General features: G+C 39.4%; 1 protein-coding gene across 2 annotated transcripts in view; it reads left to right on the forward strand.

Moving 5' to 3' along the window:
• Positions 1-20,182, forward strand: part of LOC109429791 (transport and Golgi organization protein 1) — a 33,995-nt gene that overhangs the window by 11,894 nt on the left and 1,919 nt on the right. For both annotated transcript variants that reach the window (XM_062849137.1, XM_029864306.2), the window contains exons 3-8: positions 7,802-8,178; positions 8,394-9,197; positions 9,259-9,419; positions 9,488-9,589; positions 10,289-10,497; positions 10,563-11,180. In XM_062849137.1, the coding sequence (XP_062705121.1) occupies positions 7,802-8,178; positions 8,394-9,197; positions 9,259-9,419; positions 9,488-9,589; positions 10,289-10,497; positions 10,563-11,180 (2,271 nt within the window). The remainder of the gene's footprint in view (positions 1-7,801; positions 8,179-8,393; positions 9,198-9,258; positions 9,420-9,487; positions 9,590-10,288; positions 10,498-10,562; positions 11,181-20,182) is intronic.

The raw sequence follows: 20,182 nt of genomic DNA on the forward strand, positions 1-20,182 counted from the left end.
TATGAGTTCCAGCAGTTTAGTTTCCTTCAAAAACTTCCTCAAATTTAGCTCTTTTTCTCGATCCGGGCTCAAAATTTCCTGAAGAGATCCCTGTATGTGAAACTGTTGCCTTTCTTTTGCGTATTTACGGCAATCAAGCAAAACATGCTTGACGTGAAGATGGGTACCACAAGTTTCGCTAGTTGGGTCGCTTCTATCGAAGAGATATTTGTGTGTCAATTTGGTATGTCCTATTCTTAGTCGTGTAATGGCAGTTTGCTCTTGTCGATTTCCTGAAGGAATCCACGCGACAGTGTTGTTTTTAATTTCACGAAGTTTGTGCTCCCTTAACTGGTCCCAGTGCTTTTCCCATTCCCAACGGATTCTTGATTTAACTTCCCTCTTCAAATCGCTTGGTGGAATTGGCAATTCTCTGGATAGCATTTCGAGGGCTGCTTTGGCAGCGGCGTCTGCTTTTTCATTCCCGTTGATACCCGTGTGCCCAGGTATCCAACAGAGAATCACATTTTGGTCAAGACAGAGACGATTCTCTATTTCTTGAATCCAGGGGTGTTTCGAGGATCCTTTTTCGATAGCCGAAACGACGCTTTCAGAATCGGTGCAGATTATTCTTTGGCTTGATCTATTTTTTGGCCTACGGACTGCTTCCAGAATAGCATAGGCTTCAGCTGAGAATATCGAAAGCTCGGAGGGTAGAGCAATACTAATAGATTCATCTTCTATTATCAACCCAGCTCCCACTCTTTCTGTTGTTTTGGACCCATCTGTGAAGATGAATTCGGCTGCAACAAAATCTTCGTTTTGTAAACGAAGGAATGTCTGTCGCACATAGGGCTGTGCATCCTGACCGTTTATCGGTATCGGCAAAACGTAATTCATCTCATATCGGTATCGGCGATATATCGGATTCGACATTATCGATATCGTATCGGTATCCGATAAATTCATTAAAGGGAAGTACACAATAAATGACAAAGTTTTGTGTCATTTGCATATTAAATGTGCTTCAAGTGAACATTTGGATTTCATGTTGGTGCGTAAATGGTGAAATTCATAAAAATATATTACAAAGTCTGACCTAATAATCAAATTTATCGTAAATATCGGGAATAATTAGCCTTTATCGGTATCATTTTATATCGGTTTGAGCAATATCGGATATCGTATCGATAAATTTGATCCGATAATATCGATATTATCGATAATATCGATAAATGCACAGCCCTAGTCGCACAGTCGAACGGTCAAGATTTCGTCCACCGGCTTCTTTCAGTTTCCAACATATTTGGGGCCTTTTGTATGCCCAGTTTTTGGAATGTGTGTTGTAGGGCTCTATGTATGGAATCTCAAAGTTAAGGCTATTCATAGCGACTGTTCGAGCTCGGCCTAGGCTGCCTAATGACATATTTTGATTTGATTTGACGGATGTTAAACTAATCAGGTTCTGGATAGTAGTTTCCCAAATCAAATACTTGAGCGGTAAAATACCGCTGACAGACATAATGCTTTCTATGGGGCTTGTTACGAAGGCACCAATAGCAAGCCGTATTGCTTTATTTTGACATACATTCAGCTTTCTCAGTTGAGCTTCACTGGCTCCACTATAAACAGACAAACCAAAAACAAGTTTAGACTGAATGATGGCTTTATAGACATTTAGCAGAATTTTTGGATGTCCACCCAATCGATTCCCAGAGATGGATCGCAGTATGTTGATTCTTGGCTCCACATCCGTCTTAACTTTCTCAATATGCGCGTTCCAGTTTAATCTGTTATCAAAAACCAACCCCAGTATTCTCATTTTTTGAACTTCCTTTACTTCGCACCCCTCCAATTTTAATGCAGGAATATTCTGATGAGATCGTTTCCGACACACATGCATACTTGTGGTTTTTTCGTGTGAAATTCTAAAGCCAGTCTTCAATGACCACTTTTCTAGTGACATGAGTGCTTCTTGTAAACGTTTTCGGAGAACTCTATGATTTTTTCCACTAATATAAATGATTATATCGTCTGCATAAACGAGAACTTTAACGAACTTAGGCACAGCACTGAAAACAGAATTGATCGCAATAAGGAATAGGGTCACACTTATAACCGATCCCTGTGGAACACCGTTCTGTTGCTTTTTCTCCTCACTCTGGAATCCACTAACTAAAACTCGAAAACGGCGATTTTTGAGAAAATTTATCACATATCTCATCAAGTTTCCTCCAAATCCCCAAGTGATCATGGTTTCGATGATAAGGTGTCTCCAAGTGACGTCGTAGGCCTTGGAAATATCTAGTGACACAATTTCCGCATGGCATTTGTTGGTAATTGAGTTTCGAAGGTCATCTTCAAGAACTGTGAGGTGGCTATTAATGGATTTTCCTTTCCTAAATCCGTGTTGTCGTTTGTCAAGAAATCCTTGGGTTTCAATCTGGTAAGACAATCTCCTATTTACCATGCGCTCCATTATTTTACTGGTGCAACTTGTAAGAGATATTGGGCGGTAATTTGAGGGTTCTTTAGAGTCTTTACCTGCTTTTGGGATTGGAATGAGTAGGGAGTCCTTCCATTCGTCGGGAAAATCATCGGATCTCCAAATGCGGTTAACCGCACCTAAAAAGGTGTACTTTGCATGCAAAGGCAATCTGCGAATCATTTCGTAATGTATTCCGTCTGGGCCCGGGCTTGAGCCTCGAACGGTATCAATCACCTGTAGTAGTTCGTGCATTTCGAAAGGCTTGTTGTAGTCTGCGGATAGTCGAGGCGGGAAGCTTAAATTTCGGGATTCTTTTAGGGATTTGAACCTCAAAAATTCAGCGGAGTGGTTGTTGTTGGATGAGACGTGTTCATAGTGATTGGCAAGTGTATTCGCAATTTCTATTGGTTCTGTGACTAGACGGTTTTCAGCGAGTAGACTAGGAATTTTAAATGATCTACGATTCCCTTGCAAAGATCGGACTTTCCTCCATAATGTTGTGATTGGGGTGTCCATGCTTATACTACTCACAAATTCCTCCCACGACTTAATCCTAGAGTCCCACATTATTTTCCTGGTCAACCTTTTAGCACTTCTGAATTCTTCCTTTCTAAGCTCTTTATCTGGATGTCCAGCTGGTGTTCGTTTGAATTCGCGTAAAGCTTTGCGACGGTTTCGTAGAGCTTCTGCCAACTGAAGGTTCCACCAAGGGACGGCATTTGGGCGGCGATAACCACTCGATTGAGGAATGGCTATTTCAGCAGCACTAATAATGGAGCGGGTAATTGATTGCATGTTACATTCGCAACCTGGCGGCATGTTTTCAGTTATGTGATCCTCAAATAGTGTCCAATTTGCTGCATTAATTTTCCATGTTTTCCTGGTTCTCAATGTTTGATCTACCGTTTCAACTTTCAGCATGATAGGATAGTGATCACTATCGTGCGTATCGTCTAATACTTCCCAAGAGAATTTGGTACCAAGGTCAGTCAAGTACAAGACACTGAAGACGACCTTACAGTTGAGGTCGAAATACGTATCTGTCAAAGGATGCAAATTCTTAGTGGAATTCAAAGGAACCGTACTTAACCCGATTTTCTTTTATTTACAGATATTCCCCTAACAAGCCCAGGTTAATCATTACCAAGGTCTATTGATGCAAGAGTAAGATCAATTGCATCAGTGTTCCCTGTACTTGTTGTTATATGCGTATGCGATCCATCATTTAGAAGAACGAGGTTTTCTTCATCAATAGCCTCAAGGACAATGTTTCCGCCAGAAGAAGTATTTCTGCTTCCCCAGGCAGAGTGGTGCGCATTAAGGTCACCTAGTACAAGAAACGGTTTTGGAACTTGCTTGAACAAAGCAATTAGTTCGTTTTTATCACTTGCACCGTGAGGTAGGTACAGTGATACAAGCGTTAGGGTGAATGGGAAATATATTTGTACAGCGATTGCAGCTAATTCTGTGTGAAGAGGAATAGGGCGATGAGAGTAGTCGGAATGCACTGCAATAGCGACACCTCCCCATGTTCCTCTGGCATGTCCTGTGTCGTGGTGAAAATAGGCTTGAAAATGTGGTATTCTAACATCTTCACGTGTGTGAGTTTCTTGCAACGCAAGTGCGTAAACATTATATTTGGAAATAATTTGTCGCAATTCATTTTGATGTCTTTTAAGGCCATTCATATTCCACTGGAGAATGCACCTTCCTAATTTATTTATGGTGTCTGGATCGTCTTGGTTCATGCTGTTCAGGGGGATTTGATTCGATGTCCGAGTGATACGATGACGAGTGTTTTTTCCGTGGAGGCGAGTCAACTGTGCTGCTGGATTCCTGTGATTGGTTTGCAACGGGTGTGTTGTTTCTGTTCTTTTTTCCTGACTTTTTCGATTGGTTCGATGGTCCGGGTGTTTGAGAGGGATACGGGGGCGGGTTAATAAAGAGGTCTGGCTGGGTATTGTCTATTTGGTCATGATCGATCGCTTGGACTGAACCCGAGGCTGTGTTCTGTGCCAGTACGATCAGATCGTCAGTTTCGGCCTGTGTAATGTCTATAGTTTCAATGTCATTGTTTGGAGTGGTTTTTTTGCTCGACTGGGCTTGGGAGACCGTGCCGCACGAGCACCTGCAGCCACACGGTGGGACCTTTGGAGTTTCTTCAGGAATTCCTTTAGGGATTTCTTCAGGAACTGCTACAGGAATTCCTCCACGAACTTTCCTAAAGATTCCTGCAGTATTTCTTCAAGAACTTCATCAGCGATTTCTTTAGCAATTATTCCTGGTATTCCCCTTCTAATTCCATGACGAATTCCTTAGGAGTTTCCTCTAGAAATTCCTCCAGGAATTCATCTAGGAAGGCTTCCAGGAATTCCTCTGGGATCCATCTCTAAAAAATCATCCAGGATCTTTTTCAGAGATTCATCCAGAAATTCCGCCAGAAATTCCTCTAGGAATTCCTCTAGAAATTGATACAGGAGTTCCTCTGGAGAATCCGACAAGAATTCTTTCAGGGATTCCTCCAAGAATTTCTTCAAGGGAATCCTGCAAGAATTTTTCCAGATAACCCTACAATAATTCTTCCAAAGATTTCTCCAGAAATTACTTCAGGGATTCCTCCAAGAATTCCACCAGCAATTCTACTAGGCATTCTTCTAGGATTTAATTTAGGCATTTTTCCAGGGATTCCTTTTTGGATTCTTGCAGAGATTTCTTCAGGAATTTTTTCAGCGATTCCTCCAGAAATTGCTTCAAGGACTCCTTTCGGAATTCCAACAAGAATACCTCTATGAACTTCTCCAGGCATTTTTCTATTATTTTATCCAAGAATTTCTCTAGGAATGCCTCCGGGAATAACCCCATGATTTTTTTCAGGAATTGCTTCTGGACATCATACAGAAATTATGTCAGCACTTCCTCCAGGAATTTCTCCAGAAAATCTTCAGGAATTCCTCCAGATATTCCTCTAGGAATTGCTTAAGGGATTCCTCCAGGGATATCTCCACGATTTTTTCCAGGGGTTTTCTAAGAGATCCCTTCAGGAAGTCCTCTAGAAATTCCTCCAAAGATTCTTCCAGGAAATCCTCGTGGAACTTCTCGAGGGATTTTTTTTGAGTAATCCTGCTCCAGAAATTCCTGCTGGTTCTCATCAAAGAATTGCTCCAGGGATTACACCAGGAATTTGTTCAGAAGTTCCACCAGGCATTCCTCCAGAATTCTCTCTAGAAATTTTTCCCAGGAATTGTGTTACGAACGCGACGCGTGAAGTACAATAATTTCTAACAGCTAGAGCACACTAATTCCAACCATTTCCTACATCTAGCATTAAGCAAATCGCTTATAATAATCGAACGCAAAAGCTTGTATAATAATTGTGAAGATAACGTTTTGTGAATCGTGTTGGTCACATATTCATGAAAACCAGTGTAAACTGCAATATGCAAAATCAATCAGTTTGCATTGGAAACGAGCCACCTTTTACACAACGTTGTCTACGATATGCTATGATAGCGCAACATCGAGGATGGCTGATCAAGAACGGAACAAACTGCGCGTGCGTAGTAATCGATTAGCCCGGAACGAATACTCATAGCATACATGAGGATGCATCGTTCTAATTCATATTAGAAACGATATCATATTCAAGTATGTTCACGGTTTCACAGCGTAAATGCGCAAGCGCGGTACGGAATTTCACCATCGGATTTGATGTTGCGCAATCGGATAGAACCAACCACTTACACATAAGCATTATATATAATTACGCAATATTGTGAAATTCATTGAACTAGAATACAAGCTACGCCATTTGTAATTGTTAGCTCCAGACATGCACCGATATGATATAAAATTGTAATCAATTATCTATGCTCACAACTAACGTAAAGCCAAGAACACAACCCCAATGTATTGTAATGGTCGAAATACCAGAAAAGGTTTTGATCAGGGATTAATTATTCATTAGCAAAACTTGTTTGAAAGATTCTTTGCAGCATTGTATGTATACATTGTATACTATACAAGTTAGAATTTTGATGAATCATGAGTTAATTAATGATGTAAAGAGGGTGAGCGTAGTTTCTGGACGATTATCATATATTTGCTTTACGTAGGAATCAGGATAAATCATGTAAATAGAGGGTTCGAATAATGTCTGGACGAGAGTATAAAAGGCGATCGAACAATAAAGACGGTAGCAGTTTTGCCTTGTACGTCACAAGCCACATTTACTTGCTACTCGAAATCCTTCGTTACCAAGCACTTTGAGAAGCTTATTCTTTTCTAATCCCTCCTATTAACCAAGCCTTCGAATGCGAAAGGAGTTGGCTGGAGCTTGATTGGAAAAACTTAAGTCTTTGAAAAGAGTTACTTAGTACTTAGAATCGAGGAGTCTCAAATCATACTGAATCGATCAAACTTTTTCCACTCTGGCACGCCACGGTTCCGAATGCGAGTAACTTTGGCAAGAGTCTGAAAAGGCCAGTTTGACACCGATTCAAGTGTGGGCAAGCATTTATTTTCTCACTCTGGTACGCCACGGTTCCGAATGCGAGTAACTTTGGCATGAGTCTCGAAAAATATAAATGCATTGCGATCAACTTTTCCTCATCCGTCTTCGAATGCGAAAGAATTTGACCGGATCTAGGAAGGCCAAATGATCGCTCCCACATTCGATTTGGACCAATCGATTTTAATTATCTACCACTCAATTCTCCGAGTATCAGTAAGTAGTTTCGGTCGTCGACAGTTTATTCAGTGCGTTTCTCTTGCCTGTTGATCGGCACACGCAGAATCGAATACCGTCTACCTTCGCAACGGTACCGTGCAACTGCTGTGGTGCGATTACCATCGTCGTCGTCGTCGTCGTCGTCGTCGTCAAGTGATTGTCGCGGCAGCTGACAGAGACACCACACGGAGTATAAGTGCCCCGTCGTCAACATATGGTGGCTCCAGAGAGGAAGAGCTGCTGCCACCTTCCAGCGACAGTGCTTATCTCCAATATCGCGTGCCTGATTTCAACAAATTGCTTCGGGAATTCCTTCAGGAATTTATCGAAGAATTCCTCCAAGGATTCCTTCACAAATTTCTCTATGATTTCTTATAGGAAATTCTCAAGACATTTTTTCATAAATCGAAAAGTATTGGAAGATAATTTGATCCTCCTTAAATCCTAAAATTCTTTGAATCCTCCTTTGAATCCTAAAATTCTTGGTTGTTATAACACTCGTTTAAAGTTAGGTCCACAAAAGGGCACAAGAAGATGCGTTTATTTCCTTATTTTAAATCATAACAAGATAACGACTAAGTTTTCCAATATCTTTCGTCTATTCCCAGCCGCTCCAGAAAACGGTTACTGCGACCAGGAGTCGTGCCCGCAACCGAACCCGTCTCAGCCCTCGCCCCAGCACCAGCATGCCAACGGATTCCACCATCCGATGGTGAAGGGTAGTCCCAACAACATAGAAATACGGGAACCAGAACTCCTGGATACATATCAACCGCTACAGGATGACTCCCTTGCGCCATCGCACACCACGGACCACGGTCACGAGGAGGAAGAAATGGATTATGCGAAAATGTTCATCCTGGAACTGTTTAAGTTGAGCGATTTGATTCTTCTGTTGGGCATTACCTCGTTTACGTTGATCGTGTTCTCGCTGGGTCACTATTTGATCAACAAAAACCGAAAGGAGAAACCGCTGATCTATAAGGTAGGAATGGTGTTAGATATATTTGAAATTTAACTAATTAAAGAAGGTTCAAACTTTGCGTATTTGGGAAAAGAAGTTCGATTTTTTTCTGCGCAAAGTTTGTATACTAGATGTCAATTTTGTTGTTTGCTAAATTCACCACCATAGATTGGTGATGATTACGGAAATTCGCACGAGAAATGGTATAGTAATGCGTGCACATATTTTATTTCCAGCTCAATATGGTGGAACGGGACCTGATGGCATCCCACAAGGAGAACGCCATGCTGAAAAGCGACTTGGTCGAAACGAAACACAAGCTCATCAGCATCGAGAACAATTCGTTCGGTTCCAACGATATGGTCATAGCCCTCCGGCAGGAGCTGGAAGACAGCGAACAGACCAAACTGGAACTTCAGGAACAGATCGCTTCCCTGGAGAAGGAACTGGAGAACGCTGCCGAAGCCGGGTTGGAGCTAAACAAAATGGTTGCCGAGTTGTTGAATCAAAGTGGAAGCGATTCGATCGCACTGACGGTGGATGAACTGCAGAAGCAACTGAACGAACAGCAGCAGACGATCCTTTCGATGAATACCACGCTGGCGGACAAGAGTCGTGAGAACAGCGAACTGCAGATCACGGTGGCCAATCAGACGGCAAAGTTCCAACAGGATATGGAAGAACTTCAGCAATCGTTGAACGACATGAAGCTGGAGAAGAACAATTTGGAGATCGAGCTTAATAACATCAAGAGTGGACAGGGGTCCCAGCTGGACATTTTGAGGAAGGAAACTAGCGTCGAAATTGCTAAACTGAGCAAGGAAGTCAAGTCCTACCAGTCAAAGTGGGAAGAGACCAAGAAAAACCTGAGCGCTGCGGAGGCCAAGGTGGAAGCTCTGGAAGACTGCATAAAGGATATCAAGAAGGGCAATAGCGGAGGATCGATTGATGGATTGATCGATTCGGCTGAACTGAAAGCGCAGCTGGCAGTACTGAATAAGGAGAAGGCCAATCTACAGGATCGATTGCAGGGGGAGACTGTAAGGATTTGTTGTTGCAATCGCAAATCGTCCGTTTTTGTCATTGTCTCTTCTATTTAAGGTTGCACGTCAACTCCTGGAGGACCATGTGAAAATCATCAACGAGGATATTTCTTCTCTGAAAAAGGAATACGGCCAAGCCGAGAAAGATAAACTGGAAGCGGAAACTCGGCTGGAAGTGCTGTCATCCTACTTCAAAGATAAGGAAACCCAATTGCAGAAGTAATATTTCATTGTCATCATATTTTGAAAAATGAAAAGTTAGCTAATTCTATCGTTATTCTTCACAGGGAATTGAGCATCAAGGAAGCAATGTGGATGCAACAGCAAGGGGAAACCACGAGCACCGTCGAAAGGATTCGACTGATGCAGGATGAGATTCAACAGCTGAAGTAAGTGGCTATTCCCCTAGTATACCCAAAGTTGTACGTGTTGTGCAATGTTCTTTATTGGTTCATTGTTTCCATGCAGCTCTGTTCGTTTGCTCGTCGAGCAGTTCGAAGCACGGTATTTGTGTGGCATTCGTATCGCTAGATTCTTTGCTCTAAATTTCACAAAACAAGTTTTAGAAAATTGTACAACCATAATCACTTATCTTTCAAACATTTCATGATCTAAGAACCCAATATATACCGAAGGGTTATGCCAAACAAAGTAGAGGCATGGAAACTGACAAAAAAAATCTTACAGAACATTAGATCAAATGAGACGAGGAACATCAGAAAAAAATCACAGTCGAACACAGATATTCCTGAGATGCGGTAGCTGCAGTTAGAATTTTCCAGTTTTCCGCAATTTCTTTGAAAACATTCAGAAGTTCTTAGCACGACATTCAAGTTTTGGCTATAAACTTGTGCCATATAAACTATTTCTTGAATATTTTGCAAGAGTTTCTGGGGATACTTGTGAATCTTGCTATTGCATGTTCTTTGTTAAGCTACGACACATTAGAAATAAGTTAGAGCTACCATCCTTATTCTAATATATATTTGCTTCATTTCTAAATTGCATTGGCAGTTGAAATTTAAATTATTTTTTTTTTCAATCAGCTTTTCTAAAACCAAAGGTTTTTTCTCTCTCAACTTTTCCAGATCCCAAAACGACAAACTTCGCGCTGAAATCGAAGCTCAAGCCACTGCCCACAAAGCGCAGTATACCGCACTGGAAACTCGTTCGCACGACGCTTGGCTAGCAGCTCGCCAGGCCGAACGTCGTCTCGAGGAATCCCGTAACGAATCCAGCGCTCTGCGGCGTAAGCTTACCGTCCTCGGGGACGTATCCGTGAACAACTCAACATCCGGTAAGTGATTCACATGTCTCCTTTGCAGTCGCACCCCCAATTGTAACCCCTGACTCAACTTTTAGATGGTCTCATTCCCAATGCGGTTCCTCCGGCGGACATGAACCTAACCGCTCCGTCGCCAATACGGGTAGAATCCCCCAATGCTCCTCCCATGATGGGCCTTCCCCCGCCTCCGTTTATGCCTCCTCCATTCGTACCTCCGTTCATGCCCCCATTTATGCCCCCGCCTGGCCCAGGAGAGATGCGCCCTGCTCCCCTAGGACGGCTTATGTCCCCTCCTCCCCCGAATCGCTACAGTCCCAGTCTGATCGACAGCCGCGATCGGTACACTCCGGAACGAGGCCGGTACTCGCCGGACAGTCGGTACGAATACTCTGTGATGTCCAATTACGAAACGGAAACTGACTTTAGTCCTCCACCATCGCCACCGCCGCATTCACGGCGATCGAACTACGATCGCGACCGTGATCATCGATCGGATCGCGATCGCGACCGGGATCGAGATCACGATCTGCGCGATCGCGATCGAGACCTTCGGGATCGGGATGGTCGAACCAGCGGAAGCGCCGGTGGAGCAGATCGAGGCAGCGGAGCCGGTGGATATCCGAAGGCGTTTTCGCCGCCCAGCATGAGGACAACCTCGCCGCCCATTCAGGACCCTAGGAACAAAAAATATCAAGGTAGTAACAATCATTACTCCGATGACGAGTTTGATGAGTGGTAGAATATATGATACAATGCCACGCACTTTGCACAGTGTGAAATGTGGATTGGCTTTAGGCTGTCCTCGTACCTAGCTTTAGCTCTAGAAAAAGAAATTTAAATTCACCCCACTCACTCGATCATGGTTTCGTTTTTTTATTGTTATTTTTACGCGCTTAATTAGTTAAATTGTTTGAGAAAGCGAATGGCCCTAACGCTGCTGCTGATACGCCTTCATGCATTGTGTCCATTTCTTGCTAATATCATTTCCAAACTAGTAAATACGTACAATTTCATCGTGAAAGTCAATAGATAACACATTATGTTTTCATCAGTACCCTGTGGGTGTTCTTTGGGATACCTTTTCCTTCATAATGCTAAATTAAACTTTTCATATTTGGTTGATAATCATTAACACATCCCCTTCCCGTTCTAATAGAACAATTTTTCGAATGAATGTTTGCAGTTACATTATTGGGACTATAATAAAAAAAATACAAACAAGACTAAAATTAATTCAGCACTCGCATTTCATGAATGTAAAAAAGAAATCTCATCCCCACTCCCTCGCTTAGAAATAGCTAATCTTTGAACATCTCGAGCTTTTCTTTTTAAGCTTATCAATTCACTCATAACGTCATATATTTGTTAGGAAACCATCTCTGGAAGAAAAGACACTTTGGCTGCAGTGACTTCAAAGATATTGCTAGGAATTTCTACCAAAGATTTTGTTAGACATTTTCTGCTGATTTTTTGTACACGGCGAGATATCGTTACTATAACATCGATAAAAAAAATTATGTCAATTGTTATATAATTGACTGAGCTATTTTGAAAAATGCCCATAATATGATCCACTACCCAAATGACCCTATCATTAGTCTTTCAAGGTAACCTTGGGGTTACCAGAAGGGCTTTAAGACTGTCTAGGGCATCAAAAACCTCTTCATTAAAATATAAGATAACAGGCAACAAGAGAAATTCGTAAACGATACTTATCAATGATCTTTTCGTTTTTGCTCAAGTGAAGCACCAAATTTGTTATAGGAAATATCTTTTCGAAAATAGGATTAAGATCTAATAAAAAAGATGTTTATCCTACACATACCGAGTTCATTTGGGGGCGATATCTTTACCCCCGCTTAGACCTTAAACATGGTTCAACTTAATGGGTAAAGTAGATTTACGAATTAGGCGAGTATGAAGAAATCGGCCACTAATCAATTATTTAGAGGTATGCAAAAGAGATGCAAATGCAATTCTGTGCAATTAATTGAAACCTTGTTGCTTGGATGAAGTACAATTACTCAAAGGGATTAAATATATCCATACAAAGAGATGATGTTTAAAAATAAATAAATTAATAAATAAATAAAGAGATGATGTCTTGGATGATGCTTCCCCACTCCTATGGAAGGAATTCGTCAAAGATCTCAAGAAGAATCTTTCGAATAATTTTAGGGAAATTTTTCAGTTTGGCTTCCACAGAAAGGATCACATCTTTCTACACTTTCCAGGAAGTGTACCAATGGCATTTCTTGAGTATGTGACACCATTCCACTCAAGACTACATGAAAAAATCATCAAGAATCTTCTACTAGATTTCATGTCCAGAGATGTCAATACGTTTGACAGGAATAGCCCTTCTGGACGAATACCTATGACAGTTCTATCCTTTTTTGTTGTTTTTATTTTTGTGTATTTTAACTAATTGCTAATTCTACACTTGAAAGTTCTATCCTTTCATTTAGAGTGTTTCATTAGAATATATACTAGGCTTCAGAAACGCCTACCATTTTAAGTTACTCGTCCACTCGGTGGGACTCGAACTCACGACTCCTACTCACTAGACAGGCGCGTTACCACAACACCACGAAAAAAATAGAAGATGTGGTGATTAACCCTCTAATACCCTACCCCGCCTTTAGACGGGGTATAGGTAGTTTGAGTATTTTTGTAAGTTTTGTTTCGTGTATAATCAAAGTTTTTATATTTTTGTTTGATGCTTAGGACTGTTCTGTATCTCAATATGGTTTTTGGTGTCTTTCAAAGCGTATTTACATTTTTAAAAAATCATTGAAAAATTTATGGTTTAATCACCTTTCAGAAGTCATTGATTATTTTGTATTGAATCGCTATAAATAACATATTTTAAATTTTTCCCAAATCATTCTATCATAGTGGAATGGTTTAAGGGAATCGAATACACTCTTAAATGATTTTCCTTAAAATTACACGGAAAATAAAATTTTCCATGAAAAAAAATTAAAATAAATATATTTCAACAATAATCACAAAATCTCAAAATGTTTTCGTCTCAAAAAATCCGTATCCCAGATAGGCTTCCAGGAAAAATATAAAAGTGTTGGGAATGTTCAAAAATAAAAATTAAAAAAATGAAAAACTGAAATTCACAAAAGAATCATCTTCCAAAACATGTTTAAATCGATTTTAGATGACGAAAAATGATATTCAACTTTCAGAATTCAAGTTCAACTCGAAATTCTGAAATTCAGGCTTATTCTGCGCGGCGTGTGAGGTGAGTCGAGTCGAATGAGGTGACAAAGTCGACTCGATCCCATTTGATTTGCATTAGTCGTATCACGTCAGGTGATACGAAGCAGACCGTCTCACCTCACACACCGCGTAGAACATGCCTGATTATCTTTTTCACCGATCGCCACTTTTTTGGTTGAATTAGATGTCCATCCACACTACGCATATATTGTATATGTAAAGCCTAGGCGAAAGCGCATTGTTTTTAATGTGTTGGAAGTTCACACATCTAGACGAACATTTGAAAAGGGCCTATCTGCTTTGCGTAAACAAACATGTTTTTGTCTATGCAGGGCCTATCTGCATCCACCCACGCACATAAACACCCTTATCAGAAAGAGTGTTCTTCAAGCTATCTGTTAAGGGTGTTGATGTGCGTGGGTGGATGCAGATGGGCCCTATAGTAGTGTGAATGGACATCTAATTTATTCGAAAGAAGTGTGGTCTGTGAGTATGAGTCGTGAATTCAAATCTCGCCGAGGGGACGAGTAACTTTTTTTGCAAATTCCACTCCAATTTGTACATTTCGCACACACGCCAGTATTTGTAAAGACCAGCTTTTGGATTTACGTAAAACTTCCACTCGGCTGGTTATCGATAATTATTTAAATAATTATGTAACCATTTATTTATTTACCATTTAGGATTGAATGGGCATTAGATTCTTTTGAATCGTTTAAAAGTCCAGGTATGGATGGAATTTTTCCTGCGCATCTCCAAAAGTGCAAGTAATAATTCTAATACTACTAACTTTATTTAAATCCAGTTTCTTATTAAGGTATATTCCGACAAAATGGAGGCAAGTCCGAGTTGTTTTTATACCTAAGACAAATAAAAAACATAAAACGTCGCAAAAATCGTTTAGGCCAATAAGTCTTACGTCTATTTTTTTTAAGTTGATGGAGAAACTCATAGGTGAGTATATTAAATCAGATATACTTCAAGATAAACCATTAAATAGAGCGCAATTTGCCTATCAAACTGGCAAATCAACAACATCGGCTCTTCACTCGTTAGTAACTACAATAGAAAAAACATTTGACAGTAAGGAATTATTATTGACAACCTTTCTAGATATCGAAGGCGCGTTTGACAACGCTAGCTTTGCATCGATGAAAAGAGCCATGAGGAAACGTAATTTTTCGAAATGTTTAACCGATTGGATAGGAAGAAATGCTGTCAAAGAGGGAAATATCAGCATATTTAGGAGATTCAGTTGTAAAAGTAACAGCTATACAAGGCTGTCCTCAAGGGGGAGTAATATCTCCCCTCCTCTGGTCCCTGATTGTTGATGATCTTCTAACAAAACTATCAAGGTTTTGAAGTTGTTGGATTTGCGGATGACATTGTTGTCATTGTCCGTGGGAAATTTGATAATACTGTTTTCAATCGAATGCAAGAAGCATTGAGATTTACTTTAGCTTGGTGCAAAAATGAAGGGTTGAATATCAATCCCTCAAAAACAACGATTGTACCTTTCACTAGGAGACGAAAAATAACTATATCGGAACTGAAGCTATAGGAGATGTCAAACTATCTTTATCTCTAGACGTCAAATTTTCAGGAGTTGTACTAGATAGTAAACTCTGCTGGCATAAACTTGTGGAAAATCAGTTAGGTGCCGGCCAGAGTGGGCGCGTCACGCGATGTGACCCGGAAATTTGCACGCAAAGGAATAACAATCAATAATAAGGAGCTGTCAAATCGTATGGGAAATCCACGTCGCGTCGCGTGACGCGTCTACTCTGGCCCTTAGAAAAAGCTAGAAATGCTTTCTGGGGCTGTAAAAGAACTTTTGGTAGGAAATGGGGCTTAAAGCCGAAGATGATACTTTGGATTTATATGGCCATTGTGAAACCCATTATTACTTATGCTTCTATTATTTGGTGGGAAAAGACCAAACAAGTTACAACTCAAACGAAATTAAACAAGCTACAAAGGCTTGCAACAGCTTCACTAACTGGGGCAATGCATAGTACCCCATCAAAAGCTTTGGATGCAATGCTAAATCTTCTGCCATTGCATGATTGTATTCAAATAACAGCTGCTAAAAGTGGTCTAGGTATGAGAAGGTCCTTAGATCTCAATGATTTTAATCTTAGATAACATATGAGCATACTAAAGACACAGAGAAACAGACATCACACTCTCAACGCCTCTCATCGACCACCTTTTTAACGGTTGATTCAAATATTCAGTAGTAGGTCGATTAACCACTCGCGGCGCTGGTGTTGTTTTTGCTCCTGTTTGACGTTTTCTCACTACCGCCATCTAGTGGCGGCCCGGCCAAACACAGTACGTTTAGCATTGGGCGATTGCGTTTCCGTGACGATTTTTTTAAAAGAAATTTGTTCTAAGTGTTACGTCTGTTTCTCTGTGCTAAAGACTTTTGAAATCAACCCAGTATATTTTGTTTGTCTGTATTAACGAGATTTTTAACCATAGGCTAGTTCATCTCGGGACCCACGCTTTACTTCCCTTCCGAAGGAAGAACCCACATGTTGTGAGTATGTCGGGAGTGGGATTCGATCCCAGGTCCTCGGCGTGATAGTCTTGTGTTCTAACCACCACACCAGGTCCACTTCACAAGGCTTTCAGTATATTTGGTCAATGAAGATTACACTTGAGATTACACGATAAAGCGTAACTTTTTTGATCATCTATTTTTTTTGTGTGTTACTGATGAGCGATTCCACGAACAAGTGGGAAATTTTTCCAGTTTTTATTTTTTGTATTTTTTGATTTGCATGAAACCTTGCATACAAGTTTTTGGGGAACAAAAACGCCGTTTTGCATACTTGGTTCGCCATTTTGAATCTAGCCTTACTTATGAGAAGGGCCTATGAAAAATGCACATGATATCTTCAAAAAATTGTATCTCGAAAACGGTTTGTCCGATCGGTTTGGTGTCTTCGGCGAAGTTTTAGACAATTGTTGGTGCTATATGGAGAAAATATGCACGGTAAAAAAAATTGTTTGGTTTTTGTGATTTGAACTAAAATATAGATTTTCCCTCAAAAGTGACATGTCAATATTTTTTTTATTATCCTTATGTTATAGCTGACTGAAAATGCTATCTAGTGCACAGTGGGTTGTTCTGGAGAAAAATAAGTTACAATGAAAAAAAAATGTTTTAAAAAATTACGGTTTTCAAAAAAAACTATTAAGTAAAGTCAAAAAAGTTTGTCGCCCTAATTTTATGAAAGTACATCAAATTTGCAAGAAAAAAGTACTTCGGTAACATTTTTCTAAGATGCACCGTTTAGAAGATATTACTAATTTAATATTGATTTTTTTGATAACTTAATAAGTTTTAGCCCTTTTCGGATGTACTCCGTGTTTCTCCAGTTTCAAAAGTATTTTTTTCGGAAAGATTGGAAAATTTTGAGTTGAAATGACATTGACAGCTTAAAGATTTGAATGAAATTCTCTGCCTTAAAAGTATTTTGAAAAACAAGTTACAAAATCCCACTATCAGGAACAATGATTTATTCCAGTGGTTTTTGGTGTATTGTGTTGAAAATGTGCATTCAACTCTTGCATATCGCAAGCTCCTCAATTAGCAAGATTCAAAAGAGCGAATAAGGCTTATGTTTCAGGGGTGGTATTTGTGCGCAATAAAAAATAACATTATATCGCCCCCTTAATGCTAGAACTAGGTAACTCGTTTTGGAAAGTGCGGATAAAAATGGCTGGTAAAACTCATCCTGGTATAAAACAAACTCTTTGTTGGTCTTAAAAGTTGAATTAATATGTGTTTTCGGATTTTAAATTGACAAACTTGTGTTTATTGTGGTGTACGTTCAGATATGAATAAACTTCTTGCGATTTCGCAAAACCAGTTACCTAGTTCTAGCATTAAGGGGACGATATTTTGTACATCAGTTTATTTTTATTCCTGTATTTTTATCAAATTATTGTTTACACAACTTACTTAACAATATCGATTATTTTGGCATCATTGTCAGGACAGTTTGAATAAAGCTTTGCCTTTATTGTATTTTCTGATAGAGGAAGAAATGAGTGGAATTTTTGAGTTCCTTGAATTGTTTTTGCATTATTATATTGATTATTTAGCTGCAAAGACATATTTTCGTATTCTTCTGTAGTAGAATAACAAAATGACAACTTTGTAAGTTCTTCTTCTTTTCGTTTGTTTGCCCAATTAAACAACTCTCTTGCAGTCTTTATCGGGTGTTCGCGTTCTTTGTCTAAACTTACTCTGGTAGCCATGTGTTTTATCGTACCTCCAATAGCATCGCATGGACCTTTTCCGTGCGATGTTGCGAAGAAATGCCATTCAGCGTCAATACCATACTTTGACTTAAACTTACAAAGGCTAGAAAAGTTTTTTCGGTTTTTATACTGTGAAGCAGCACCATCTGACATAAATTTTTTTTTCATGTTTTTATTTTGATCAATTTGTAAAAAGTTTATCATTTTATCAATAAACAAATTAACAGCGACTGAATCATGTCTTAGTTCTTCTGAAATTATAATGAAGCTAAAATGTTTAATTTGCATATTTTCAGTATAATATATTATGAAAGGATGGATTGTGGCCTGTTGCACGTTCCAATGGTGTGATTGAACTTCATCCTGCAAAACGAAGCTGTAATTTTCAGAAAAGTCACAAATAGCTAAAAATTCACCATCTTGCAAGTTTTGTTTTGTAGTTTTCAAAAAATTGGATTGTTCGGTTTTTACAAAATCATGCGGAATCAAACTTTCTAATTTTGAGCTGAAAAATGTAACAAAGTCATTGGTTTGCTTTACAATAGTTTCTAAATCACATCTGTCAGTGGTAACCCATTGTTCGAATGAAAGCTTTTCAACAAAGTTTTCTTCCAGTTGTTTCAATAAACTGTCTTCTAAAACTGAGGTATCTGGGCAGTGTTTACATCTTCGTAGATGGCAATGAGTTGTCTTATTTTCGCAAAGTAATCTATTCGTTAATGTTTTTAGACCATTCAAGACATTGTATTTTTTTAAGCTATGTAGAATTAAATTGACATTTTCATGCGTAGTGCAAACGCAAACATTATGTGTTCCTGTGATAGTCAATAGTTTACATGGCCTTGGCCGGAGGCTTGCAAATGATGACATTTCATTAAAGCGATTAAAAGCTTCTCTTAATGTCATCATTAACAATCTTTTCTGAACAGCTAATCTCTTATTTCCTGTCTTTACGCTAACAAAATCTCTTTGGCCTGGCATTGCACGGCTTATATCATCGTCCTCAAAAAAAATTCATGTTTACATGTTTACAATGTTTACAAGCCTGGGCCAGGGTGGCCATGGTGGACTAGTTCCAACAAAGACCATGTTTACAACCACCAACTGTACGTAGTACAGCTAACTGGTATCTAATTACCTGTATCTAATACTTATTAGCACGTTTTCAGCAGAAGGCACCAAAAACCACTGGAAGAAATCATTGTTCCTGATAGTGGGATTTTGTAACTTGTTTCAAAATACTTTTAAGGCAGAGAATTTCACTCAAATCTTTAAGCTGTCAGTGTCATTTTAACTCAAAATTTTCCAATCTTTCCGAAAAAAATACTTTTGAAACTGGAGAAACACGGAGTACATCCGAAAAGGGCTAAAACTTATTAAGTTATCAAAAAAATCAATATTAAATTAGTAATATCTTCTAAACGGTGCATCTTAGAAAAATGTTACCGAAGTACTTTTTTCTTGCAAATTTGATGTACTTTCATAAAATTAGGGCGACAAACTTTTTTGACTTTTCTTAATAGCTTTTTTTGAAAACCGTAATTTTTTAAAACATTTTTTTTTTCATTGTAACCTATTTTTCTCCAGAACAACCCACTCCGCACTAGATAGCATTTTCAGTCAGCTATAACATAAGGATAATTTAAAAAATATTGACATGTCACTTTTGAGGGAAAATCTATATTTTAGTTCAAATCACAAAAACCAAACATTTTTTTTTTACCGTGCATATTTTCTCCATATAGCACCAACAATTGTCTAAAACTTCGCCGAAGACACCAAACCGATCGGACAAACCGTTTTCGAGGTACAATTTTTTGAAGATATCATGTGCATTTTTCATAGGCCCTTCTCATAAGTAAGGCTAGATTCAAAATGGCGAACCAAGTATGCAAAACGCCGTTTTTGTTCCCCAAAGACTTGTATGCAAGGTTTCATCCAAATAAACATATATGAAAATTACTCGTTGCTGAAATGATATGGAACCGCTCTGATGTGACTCGTCAGGATTGGGAAACAGGGGAGCCAGATTTTCGATCTGGTTCAACTATTTTTCACACTGACGGCTCAAAACAAGACAATTTGGTAGGGGCTGGTATATTTGGCCCTGGTGTCAACGTTTCATTGCCATTGGGAAGGAGGCCTACTGTCTTCCAGGCTGAGGTCTATGCTATTTTGGAATGTGCCG

This window comes from Aedes albopictus, chromosome 2 (genome assembly GCF_035046485.1).
Source record: "Aedes albopictus strain Foshan chromosome 2, AalbF5, whole genome shotgun sequence".
Taxonomy (NCBI): domain Eukaryota; kingdom Metazoa; phylum Arthropoda; class Insecta; order Diptera; family Culicidae; genus Aedes; species Aedes albopictus.